Raw genomic sequence first — 13,316 nt, forward strand, 5'->3', positions numbered from 1 at the left:
GTTCCTCAAAATTATACAGGATTACCACATGATCTACTTCTGGGCATATAAAATCCCATTTCTGGGAATACACCAAAAGAATTGAAAGCAGAAAACAGATATTTGTACACCCACATCCATAGCAGCATTATTCATAGCAGCAGCCCATGTTTCCATAGACAGATCAGATCAGATCAGTCGCTCAGTCGTGTCCGACTCTTTGCAACCCCATGAATCGCAGCACGCCAGGCCTCCCTGTCCATCACTAATTCCCAGAGTTCACCCAGACTCATGTCCATTGAGTCAGTGATGCCATCCAGCCATCTCATCCTCTGTCGTCCCCTTCTCCTCCTGCCCCCAATCCCTCCAAGCATCAGAGTCTTTTCCAATGAGTCAACTCTTCCCATGAGGTGAACAAAGTACTGGAGTTTCAGCTGTAGCATCAGTTCTTCCAAAGAAATCCCAGGGCTGACCTCCTTCAGAATGGACTGGTTGGATCTCCTTGCAGTCCAAGGGACTCTCAAGAGTCTTCTCCAACACCACAGTTCAAAAGCATCAATTCTTCGGTGCTCAGCCTTCTTCACAGTCCAACTCTCACATCCATACACGACCACAGGAAAAACTATAGCCTTGACTAGACAGACCTTTGTTGGCAAAGTAATGTCTCTGCTGTAAATGATAAATAGTGGTATAAACCTACAATTGAATATTTTTCAGCCTTAAGAAGGAAGGAAATTCTGACACACGCTACAGTGATGAACCTTGAAGACATGAAGCTAAATGAAATAGGGCAGTCATAGAAGGACAAATACTGTATGATCCCACGATATGAAGTCCCTAGAGGAGACAGAAACTCAGGGCAGCAGGGAGAGCGGATGGGGAATTAGTCTTTAATGGGGGAGGGGGGCAGGGTTTCCGTTCAGAAAGCTGAAAACAGGCCTGGAGATACACGTTTTGGCACATAAAATAAACACATTTAATGACATAGAAATGCATATTTAAAAGTGATTAAAATAGTAAATTTCATGTCGTGCATATTTGACCACAAAAAAAGAGAGGGCATAGGGGAATTCTTTGAGGGTGATAAAAAAGAATATATTCTATATCTTTTAGAGTGGAGGTTACACAGTTGAATGTGAATGCCAGGGTTTGTCTAAGTGAACACAGAATATAGTGCATTTTATGCAAATTCACTCCTCTCCTCCTCACTCTCTCCCTCTGGCTCCTTTCTCCCCCACTTCCTGATCTATGGGCCCTTTATTCTGCTAACATATTCACTAGATGTGAGTGTTTAAAGAGGAAACTCTGGGATTAATTCAACTTTATAATTTCCACGCCGCTTAGAACTGGGCTTGGCACACAGTAGTCAATAAAAGCTGGTTCTTTAAATTGTGAATTCAGGAACTTACATATTTTTAAAACATTAATGCTACTGTTTATCATGAACTTACTACATGTCTGATTTTAGTCTAAGCTCTTACAAACTTAATGCCATCTACTCCTCCCCTACAACTTAGTGAGGTGGTGTATAACCCCTCAATCCTTTATTTAAAATTGAGGGTTGGATAAACTTGGTCACTTGTCTGATCACATTCAGCCAGGATTTGAACTGAATCTTCTTGACTTTTAAAGTCTGTGCCTTAACCTCTTGACACGGTTATACTTAACCTTATATTTCTCTAAGCGCCCACTGACTGCTGCGCTGTGCTTCGTTGCTCAGTCATGTGTGACTCTTGGCGACACCATCGACTGTAGCCCGCCAGGCTCCTCTGTCCGTGGTTCTTCTCCAGAAAGAATGCAGGAATAGGTTGCCATGCTCTCCTCTGAGGGATCGTCCCAATCCAGGGATAGAATGCAAGTCTTCCATATTGCAGGCAGATTCTTTCCTGCCTGAGCCATTAGGGAAGCCCACTGACGAGCTGAGTGTAAATGTAAACTTATAATCAAGAAGATCTATAAACTGTTCCCACTGCACAGTCATAGCAGGACAGGTGCTCTGGGGATGTATTCAAGGATCTCATAGTGAGAGCTCATCACAGAAGCTGCTATATTTCACACGGACAAAACAATAGGTCCCTAAGTCCCTTCATCCTAAGATGCCCTCTGCAATTTTAGAAGACTACTCTCACTGACATTTTTTTCCATTCCTGAGAGTTTGCAGATAAAGTTCCAGGATATGCCACCCTCTATTTTGTATCCTTAATAAAAAGGGAGGAGGCTGGTATACCTCCCTTGTAACTGCTCAGCATCTCAGAATGCTGACTTTAAGAATGGTGTGAAATTCGAAAATGCTGCAATTATAATAAGCAGGAGAAGACAGGACAAGTTAAATACCAAGTATCTAGGGAGAGATCATTATCTCAACCAGGACTCAAATGCCAGAATCTTTGGTTGTAATGTCAGTGACTTCCCAATTGCTTAAAAATGGATGAGAATATCTTCATTAGGAAAAGTAGGTATGTGTGTGTGTGAGAGAAAGAGGTGGACAGACAGAGATAAAGGACACACATTCATCTTTGCAACAAACCTGGAGCATCCCCTCTGAGTTAGGTGTTGAACTGGACTCTGGGACCCAAAGATGGAGAGAGAGTGTTAATACATTTAACAAAAGGCACAGAAGCAGTGCCAACAAGAGCAGGGAGAGGAGTATTTTTAGGGATGGGCTAGAAAGATAGGCCGGCACAAATATGAATCCCTTTATTCCCTCCTTCCACACAGGTGCCTTTCAGTCACCTAAGTCAATGTGGGCAAGGCCGCTCCAATAACACACCTGACTGATTCATTTCCTTGCAAAGCACATGCTGACTTCTTTTATCCATCGTGGGGAGTTCCAAACATCAAACAAGAATCCCTACACTGGGATGGCATCAATTGCAATCAATCCCAGTCAAGGCGCATGCTATCTGGTAGGGCAACGCATATACCCAAGAATGACGGGGTATTAATAAAGGATCAAGCATGAATTGGCTGAGCTCTCACATTTTGCCTGCCTATAAGGTGGTCTCTGAAAGGATGTTCCAGTGGGCAGGTGAACAGTAAGTGCTGGAAAGTCCAGGAATCAGGAGGAGTTAGAGAGGATTGGGGTCAACACTGGAGCTGGGCTTTTGGAGAAGAGACACCTGCCGAATAGAGCAGACTGCCGATGACCCAGCGCCTGGGGTGGGTCCAGCACAAAGGAGCAGGTCATGCGCCAGGGCTCAGTGACAGAAAGGGTTCTCCAGCTGCCAGGCGAAACCAAGGGTCAGAAAGAGCCGGGTTCTGGCAGCAAGTGAGAACCTGAGCCCTAAATTTGCTGGCACCTTGACTTAGGATGGGGCTTCCCTGGTGGCTGAGATGGTAAAGACTCTGCCTGCAGTGTGGGAGACCAGAGTTCCATCCCTGGGTTGGGAAGATCCCTTGGAGGAAGGCATGACTACCCACTCCAGTATTCTTGCCTGGAGAATCCCATGGACAGAGGAGCCTGGTCGGCTACACTCCATGGGATCACAAAGAGTCAGACACGACTGAGCAACTAACACACACACGCACCACAATGCCTTAGGGTGGACATGGCACACCTGTGTGGGTGTGGTCCCATGACCCGGACAGTCAGTCCTCCGACTGACTGGCACAGCAGAGCCTGGGGGAGGGGACGGGCAGCACTGCCACTTCCTGTCTCCCCCTCTTCCTCTACCTGGGACTACAGAGAGTCCACCTTAACCACTTCATCCTCACGTGGGCAGAGTCTCTGTCTGTCTGCGACTCTTGCTGACGCCCTGGGAAAGTCTCTTTCCTTCTCTATACTTTCCATTTTTGTCTTTTGTCTCCTTGATCTATCTTCCTTGCTTTATTAATACTCATGAAAATACTCCTCAGCATTACTGAGGCTGCAAATGCACACTTGAATCAAATAAAAGGAAAGCTATGCATCTTAAAATTAAATTTGGCACAACAGAAACAATAATACAAACTCCCAAACTTTTGGAAGTATTCAGAAATGTCTTTGGGAAAATGTTTCCATGTTATCTTACTGTAATTATGTCTACTTTTCTTCAGCACTGGCATTCACGATAAATAGAAAATTATCATATTCATTTTTCCCGTCTTTTGTGTAATTACTTCTTCTACAACAACATCGTGTTCTATTATTCTTCATGGCGGGTCTATAGCATTTTGGATAATTATGAGTTAAATTATCTTCTGTGGCCTTGCCAGAAAACTTCACAACCACTTAAAACATACTGTATTTCTATTATGCAATGGAAACTTGGTTAATCGAGATCTCATAAATCTTCAGACCCACTGGAGATGTTTAATATTCAAAAGCAAGTTTTCAACATTGATCAGCACTCTTATGGAAGCCAGGTCAAGTCCTTCAGCATCTTTCTGATTTAAGCAAAATGTACCATCTCCAGGGAAGAGGAGGCCACAAGAGGTCAGGCAGACATTGTAGGGTATGAGTCAGCCACAAGGTGAGCAAGAAGGGCCTGTGCCCGCTGCTGCCACAGTCTTGATGGTTTAAAATAAAATACGAGCATAAAGATGGGGAGACGGGATGACACCGTGCCTTGGATTTTTGGATCTAGAAACACGTGACTTCTCGCCTTTGCAGCCTTCCACGCGGGTCACTTGCTTCCTCCTGGTCCTTGGAGAAATGCTCTGTCATTGGTGTCCTTGTCATCATCCCCTGCTGCTCCGTCCTGCCTGCAGGGTCCCTGGAGGGGCTGCTCATCCTGTGAGAGGTCACAGACGTTCCCAGAGGGCGCAGCGTGCGGGGCAGAGTCAAAGCTAAGGGCACCCAGAGGGCAGCACACATGGTGGGTGGGACCCTCTGCAGCCTGATTTCTGGCCCCAAGAGACAGAACAGTGCTTGCTGGTGTGCAGGGAGAGGCCTAAAGGACCTGCTGGGGGCACGGCACAGGCGGCCACAGCCCTCAACCCGGCGCAGACGTCCTAACCTGGGCTCAAATACAGCTCCCAGGAGCACAGAGGAGCCGTCTGCTTCTTCTGCTTGAAGCTCATGGAAACATCCTCTGTTCTCCCTACCTGGAAGAGGGCACTATCAAACTCAGAAGAAGGGGGAAAAGGCATTCTAGGAGCAAGCATAGACTCTGACACATAATAACCACGTGACCCAAGGCAAGTGCCTCAACCTTCTGAACCTTAGTCTCCTAGTTTATACATTGCGGATTGTAGAGGAACAAAATTTGACATGTCAAAATGTTTCTGGCATGTGGATTATTTCAAGCTGAAAACAGCCAAGGCCAAGACTCAGGAAGAAACTCTGACCTTCCCAGTAACTGTCTTGAGAATTCAGATAGAGGACCTATTCCAGGAACAGAGGGTCAGAAGAGATGTCTGCAAAGAATACGGCCAGGTTTGGGGGGGGCAACTCCCAGAGATCAGAGCCCACTCTGCATCTCTCTCTGCTGGACCAACATTCATTCATTTACCAATCAATCTGCTTTTTCATCTCCATGTGAACTGCCTTCCTCTGCTTAAAAGTTCCACACCACTACTTCCAACATCCTCCTTAGTCTTCAGCTGAGGATGGTGTTCAGGATGAGGACTTTGGGCTTTGGGGTGAGTTATTTATTCCCCTGGGTTTCTTCCATGTATATATGTTATTAAACTTTTGTTTGACTTTCTCCTCTTCACCTGTCTGCTGTCTGTTTAATTCTTAGACCAGCCAGAAGACCCTAGAAGGGTAGAAGAAAATGTCTCCTTCCTGGACAGGATCATAATATTCTGAAAATTACATGAAACAGTAAGTAATTGGCCTGGCACCCGACACACAGTCAATTATGGATGACAGGGTCTATTTATTTAAGCCCCACCCACAGGTTTTACTGAAGGGTCTGCGGTGTGGTCCCGCAGGGAAGGGGCACCAGGCTCCAACACCTCCCTTTTCTAACCTCCTCTACTGAGGCAATGACATACAGATGGAGGCAGGGCGAGTGCTGAGCTGCAGAAACATCACAGCTTCAGTTTTCACGTCTTAAAAAATGATGTGCCAGGTACGAGAAGTCCCAGGAAGGTGCTATAGCTGGAAGGTGAGAAGGCACTCAGCGGGAAGCCTCTCTCCCCAGGGCCCATTCCCAGCCACCTTCTTCCTCAACCCAACGTCAGCTAAAAAGCATCTTCCTGCAGGGGAAATGGTACACAAACTAATGAACCCAAAATAGTCTGGGCCATCTTGAGTGGATTGGAAAATAAAAAATCAAGAAAGGTTAACAGTTCCTAACTTAACAGGCAACGCCATTTTGGCCAGCCCTAAACACATGTTTAGGACCATGACGATGCTTCCCATTAATGATAATGTTCAAGTCCTCCTTTGGGAAGGATGGACGGGACCTCTTATCCTCTGCGTCTCATGTCTGGACCCCATCAGGTCTGGGGCTCAGGCTGCCCAGTCCTGCTCGCCTCCACCCTTGCCCTTCACCAGAGCCAGCTGCACAGTGAGCAAGGTAGGCAGGCCAAGGTCCCTTTCTAGAACAGCAGGACTAAACTGAACCCAAGGACCAAATTTACTTAAAGGCCAAAAAAAAAAAAAGAACAAGGGCTTAGATGGGAATGGCTGAGTTGTTTAGAGCAATCCAGAAAGTCACAGAACACGTATGCTGACTGCCTTAAGATGCGCCCCCCCATCCCCCGCGCTGGCATCCCTACCAATCAGTGATTAGACGACCTCAATCTAGCCAGCCCCCCTCTTCCAGGCCTGCCGGATGGGAATACGCCAACTTCCCCATCCGCCCCTCTCCCTCCTGGCTCCACATCTCTCCTCTGGTCGACAGAAGTCAGGTCTCCGCAGGAACAGCCCTGCTCTCAAGTCCATCACCCTACTGCAGCTGAGAAGACCCCCTCTGCTCTGCTGCCCTGCTCCTCGCCTTGTCCCAGGGATGGCTCAGCCTCGGAGGCCACTGGTGGACTCAGTGTCCCCCTGGCAAGTGATCGCACCAGAATGCAGGTCCCCCAGGCCCCCAAAGGCTCTAACCAACCACCTGCCGTTGGCGCCATATTGTGAAGAGAACGGAACCCTTTCGCTGTGAGCATTTTATCGCTGCAGATTAACACTCCATCATAAGAGACTGAGCTCCTTTACAGTGGAGTAAAGCATTCAGCCCAGACGTATCATTTTGGATCCTCAGTATCCATGACGGTGTCTGTAGCCAACACCTAGGTCATGGCTTTGTGCCTCTAGGAACTCACAGTCCAACCACACCCACATGTAACTGACGAGTCCACAGTGTGTGACCATCAGAACAAAGATCTGCAGCAGGCGTTATGGGGGCTCAGATGAAGGTGAGTCCTGACCATGAGCAGAAAGCAGGGCGCTGGCTGGCACTGGGGAAGGGGTGAGAATTCTAGAGTTCTGTGTGTGTGGTGGTGGGGGGCAGAGAATGCTAGAGATCTGTGTGTGTGGTGGGAGGGGGAGGAGAATTCTAGAGCTCTCTATGCATCTGGGGGAGCGGGGGGAAATGAACCCAGAAAGGACAGGGCATCACAGGTCATCACTGAGGTTTTGTTTGGCTCCTATAACAACCTGCACTTGTGTGTTGCTTTCTAATCAGCATAATAACACCATCTCTTTCATCTCCCAGATGCCTTAGATGGGGCAGACACCATCCCCAAGGGTACACAAATGAATTCAAGTGCTCAAAATCATTTGGCAGGTGAGGGAAGGAGCAAGAATCAAGCCCAGGTGGTATGCAGGCCCCCAGGCCTGGTGCTCCTTCTCAGGCAATTCAGCAGCTTTAAGTGGTGAGGTCCATGCACGCAGGTAGGGTTATGAAAGTGTGGGCAGGACCACTGGACACCAGCCTTGCTCAGATGCTCTGGGGCAGGAAGGGGCTCTGGGGCAGCAGTTCTCAACATGAGAAATACTAGAAGAGATCTTTAATACACCCGTGCCCAACTCCAGACATTTTGCTTTCATTCGTCTGGGATCCTGGCCATGGAACATCTAAAATGCATCTTCAGTAACTCCGGGGCAACCCAGGTTAGCACTGCAGCTGGAGTGGCCCTGTATGGACTTGTACTTGGGTCCATGTCTGAATCCATCTTACCAGAGCGAAGCCATTGCCCCGATCAGAGTCCTTATTCAGTTTAGGTAACTGAAATGCTGAAATTCACGTGCTGTGGCCTTGTTTGGAATAACCTAATGGCTCTTCTGAATGTTCTAATGTACACAAAAAGAAAGCTGCTGATGGAGAGGGCAAAAGGCAGAGAAAAACCCAGGAAAAGACAGGACGCCTCCGTGGGAGCCTGACTGCCTCAGTGACTTTGGCAAAATCCTGCTGCACAGATTCCTCCTTGGCAGTGGTTAACCTCCAAATACTGGGTTCCAAAGAGATTAGCTCAGAACTCCAAATGAAAATGCGAGGGTATTTTAGACGAGAGTTTCTAAGCATAATCCCAGATCAGCCAGCCTGGATCAGCAAAACTGATTATCCTGCCATGCTTAAAAAAAAAACAACCCTCCCCAGGTTGCTGGTGGGAACTTTTCCCGCTTAGCAGAACAGTTACAGCAACAACCCCCACTTTCAGCCTACCGAAACCCCCTCAGAATGTTCACGGACACGGATGATGCGGTTCACTGCAAAACCGAAGCAAATTTAGAGAAGACTGAGGTCCAGGAAGAAAACACATCTGGTGAGCATTGCGTCACTGAAATAGCCTAATACACACCAGCTGACCACACCGAGCATCCTGGGCTCCCTTCCTGACGTGGGCAATGATTCAGACACAGGACTTCTAGACACTTGTCATATCTAATCTAATGCAGAGGCACAGAACATTTTTAACCCAACAGCAGATAATTGTAATGAAATGATTCTGGCCAAGAGGGCCCATTTGTAATAATGAATTCAAATCAGATTCATAGCAGCTATAATTCAGACACTGTGAATACCACCTTCATTTTCCATATCATCTCTCTTTCAAGAAGGCAAAATAACTCCATAGTCACATAATTATTTTTACTTTTCAAGTAGCCCTGTGAAGTAGTTATGAGGAAGATAATATTGCCTCATCTACATAAAATGAGTTCCTTCCACGTTCAATCAAAGACCTAGCACCACAAACATGTGCCGAGGAAGGAGATCACCCCTCTCTAAGCCGAGCAGCATCTCACTGAAAATTTCAAAGGAGGACCGAGCTTTCTCCTTCCCTTGGCTTCTCCTGGTTGGTCTTTGACCTCCTATGTAACTTCATTCAAGATTGAGAAACAGGTTTGGATTACTTTGCTCCGAGGCAGCCACATATGAACAGACTTTCTATGGCTCTGACTAGTGGACCTGGGAATCAGTCAGTGCTTTCAATGCCTTCTGAACATCTGATGCATTCAGAACACTAAATTCCCAAACACAGAATTCCCAGTGGCACACCTTTTAGGAGATTAGACAGTGACTGCAGTTAAGAACTACAATTTTTTAGAAGCAAAAAAAAACCAACAGGATGATACATCTATCTGGGGTTGACACCATGGACTTCCAGAGACGGGAAACAGGATGCCCACCCCCTCAGAGTCCTGACAAACAAGGTTTTCACTGAGACCGGCGCACAGCTGTCAAGCCAAGACACCAAAGGAGCATGGAGAACAGAAGGGGAGAGATTGAGACCCCCAGAAATCTGTGAGAGTTATTGATGTTATTTTAAGAAACACTGTGATTGTAGTGAAATCAGAACCTTAAAAAATAAGGGAATAGTAAGACTTCAGTGGTCAAAGATGGAAAGATGAGAATGAATAACACGCAAAAGCATATAAAATGGAGGCATTTGATAAAAATGAAAGAAACTTAATAAAAGAGGAAAACATGAGAGGTAAAAGAAAGAGAATACAGAAAGATTAAAATGGGGACAATGCACTGAATTTCTCTATTTCAGGGCAAGTTATACAGAAGTCAAGAGGCAAAATCATCGTAAGATGGGCTTACTTTTTAAAAAATAAAGCATGCCGTCAGGTAACAGATAACAGTTATATTCAAATATGTAAGGTTTTTCTTTCTTTTTTCTCCACAAAGCACAAAAAGCAACTATTCAGCTTTTCCCTTTTTTATTCCCATTCCCATTACGAAGCCCAGCTGCTAAACATTAGAATTGAAGATCATGAAAACAGGCCAGCAGCTAATAAAAAGGTAACTCAAAGCTGGCCCTCTGCTGGTGGAATAGTGTTACTGCAGGCCAGAAAGCTTTAACTTTCAGGGACAAGAGGCCGGAGGCTTTTGGAAAGTTCAGCACTGAGACCTTATCCTGTGCTACGCCTCTCTGTCCCTGGTAAGAGGGTATGAGTTCGGAGGACGGAGAGAGAGGCACACAGCATTGGCACCCCTTAACACCCACCGCCATTTCCCCACGTCGCCTGGGGTAACCCGCACCGTAGCCTGGCTGTTACTCCTCTCTTTGAGCAGACTGGCCCTCTGCGCATGTGCCTTGCAGGGCGTGGACCAGCCCCTCACCCCGGGATTTCTCTGATGGAAGGAAGTATGCACGTTATACTCCCTCTAGTCCGGGACAAGCCAGAGGGGTTCCCTCCTGCTGGAGGTCTGGAAAGGAGGTCTGTCTCCATTCTGGTTTTTCTCCCTCCTTCTGGGGCCCCCATACACCACCAGACAGGGTTCTAGGACCTGTCCTTGGGCTCAGAAGAAAACTCAGTGAGACCACTCAGAAGGCAAGCATCAACCTCACGCCTGGGATTAGGAAGAAGAGCAGTGGTCGCGTGAGGCATTCCTTTCGTTCCCAGGGAGAGGTTCATCTGGGCTGAGAGGGACACCAAGAAAGTCGAGGGCCGAGCAGGAAGGGAGCCCCACCCTCACGCGTTCCTTGGAGCTGCCAGGCTTCTCAGCTGCAGAATCTGGGGCACGATGTTTTATTTCCACCGTAACCATCAAAGTCACAGGCAGGGCAAATGCATTCACCCCGTGCACACTGTGAGCAGAGTTAAGCTGGGACGTCCCTGAATGTGTCTCCGAGGACCAGAACTGCCTCATTAAAGGGATAAAAGATGATATCTGCTGAGCTGGTGGAAACTGGTGGCTGCATTTTTATTAAAGTCTCTGCTGCAGCAGGCCGGGTCCCTAAAGGTTCATATTCCAAGAATCTCCACCCCTCTGCCTGGAGCCTGTAAGTGCTTCTCTGTAACTCATTAAGGTAAAACAAAAAGCTTTCCTATTGTGCTTTTCACACAGGAGTGTTGTCGTTGCATAAAAGAGACATGTTTCCTCTCCCTGGGCCGAGCCTGCAAAGATAAAACTGCCCTCGTAATTTACAACCGGGGCCCCAGGAGCAGCACACGGGGTTGGCATGGATGGCTGCAGACTCATAAAGGGCCCGGGCCCAGCAGCTGGCAATTCCAGAGCCGGAAATTTCAGGTATCCCGCTGATAGAGGCCAACCAGCCCTCTCTGGACCACCATGCCTCATCACATACCTTCCCGACTATGAGACAGCCCCCAGGGCACCAGTGCTCCCAAGCTCAGCCCCCAGTATTTCAATGCCAGGGCTCACATCGCTGTGCCAAGTCTAGCCACAGCCTCATGGATACATGCAATCCCAAGCCTGGACCTCAGGACTCGCTCTGAAAACCCGGGGCCAGAGAAGCCACAGCGAATGAGCAAGCTGTCCAGGAGAACGGGTTCCAGTTGCCACAGAACGCCAAGTGGGCACCTCTTGGGCCTGCAAAAGCCCTCTCCCACGCTCGTCCCCCACGCAGGTCTCCGGTCCTCTCTCGCTCTCCCGTTCCCACCGAATCCCATCTGAGGGGCTCAGTCCCCCGCCGAAGTACAGCTCCCTACCTGAGGGTGGCGCTCTCCCCCTGCCGGACCGTCACGTTGTCCATCGCCTTGGGGAAGGTGGCATCTCCGCTGCGCACGGGCACTCCTGTGGGTACAAGGAACAGCAGCCTGAGAGACACGACCACGAGGCACTTCCAGGGCTGGAACAGGGACCCACAGACCCCCATCCTCGACAGCCACAACTTCCCAGAACTCCGGCGGCGGCTCGGTCCTCGTCCCCCGCCCCGCACGCGAGCGGGTCTCGGGCAGCCGCGCGGGGAGGGCGGCAGGGGCTGGAACCAGCCAGAAGCGGAGAGGGGGGTAAGGAGAAGCGGAGTCCAGGCTCTCCGGAGTCTACTGTTCTTCCTCAGATCCTGCCTCAGCTTTCCAGCCTGGCACAACCAGATGCCCCCTCCTGCATCCAAAAAAGCGCTTTCTCGATGCTCCCCTGGGGAGGAGGGAGGCGGCCGGGAAGGGAGAGGAAGGAGGAAGGTGCGGGGATGAAGGTCACGGTTGTTCTTTCTCTGCCTCTCTTCGAGATGCTACTTTAACATTCAGTTGGGCACGTCCTGCCGAGGTCTGGCATCAAAAGTTTATAACCCAAAGAAGCCAGGCAAGTGTCTCTGACATAAAGGAGATGTCATAAAAAGCTGCCGCTTCAAGGAGAGGAGAGAATGTTTTATTAGATCACACATATGTACAGATGTATTTAGAAACCAGCCCGAGTCTCCGATCTGGAACGCCAAGGCGGTAAAAAGTTCCACCGCGGGGACCCGCAGCCGCGGCCAAGTCCGACGATCCTCCGGAGCGGTGGGTGCCTGGCGTCCTCGCCGCAGCCCGGGCGGCGACTGGCGGCCGGCCCGGCCCGCGGAGCGCCCGCGGCGCAGGCTCGGGGCGCACGGGGAGCGGGCAGACGGCGCTCCCGCCTCTCCGGGGACGCGGCGCGGGGCGCGGGGACGCGCGGACGCCACGCTCAGCGGCCGCCCCCGGCCTCCGCGCTGCCGGCCTCCCGGGAGCAGACCCGACGCGCGCGGGCCCCGACCGCCGGGGTTGTCATGGCAGCAGCTCCATCACTGACCGCCGCTCTCCGCGGTGCCCGCGCCGAGCAAGCGGGCTGACCGCGCGCATCTCGGCGGGCGCTGGGCGCAGGCTCCCACCTTAACCCCCGCCGCGCCGCCCACTCGCACCAGGAGCCTAGCGGGCCGGGCTGCCACCTCCCCGGCTCCTCTCTCCCGCGACACCGCGGCTGCCCGGGAACGCTGCGCCCCTTTCGGCGGCTTCCCTACGTGCTGGCGGGAGGGAAGGGCGGGAGAGGGAGCTCGGGGACCGCAGCAAATTGGAAACTGACTCGCACCTTCCCTCCCCGGATGCCGGATGCCAAGGCAGAAGTTGCCAAACCCCGCCCTGAAGAGCTCAACTAGGTTTCCCGCGCCAGAATGCCGACTCAATGCGCGCGGTGCCAGGCGTCCGCAGCTCTGCTGTCCCCACTCCACGTGGCCGAGCTACCGTCCCATCCCAGACAGAGCTTTCCTGGGCTCTGGCGAGATGGTGGAGCGCTTTCTACTCTGGTGACCCGCCTTGGAAATAC

General features: G+C 50.0%; 1 protein-coding gene across 2 annotated transcripts in view; it reads right to left on the reverse strand.

The window, feature by feature from the left end:
• Nucleotides 1-13,316, reverse strand: part of OPCML (opioid binding protein/cell adhesion molecule like) — a 1,054,475-nt gene that overhangs the window by 513,093 nt on the left and 528,066 nt on the right. For both annotated transcript variants that reach the window (XM_086384066.1, XM_086384065.1), the window contains exon 2: nucleotides 11,750-11,834. In XM_086384066.1, the coding sequence (XP_086240192.1) occupies nucleotides 11,750-11,834 (85 nt within the window). The remainder of the gene's footprint in view (nucleotides 1-11,749; nucleotides 11,835-13,316) is intronic.

The sequence above is a fragment of the Bos grunniens genome, chromosome 29 (genome assembly GCF_055505025.1).
Source record: "Bos grunniens cultivar Pamir isolate PY7600 chromosome 29, Bosgru_T2T1.0, whole genome shotgun sequence".
Classification (NCBI taxonomy): Eukaryota; Metazoa; Chordata; class Mammalia; order Artiodactyla; family Bovidae; genus Bos; species Bos grunniens.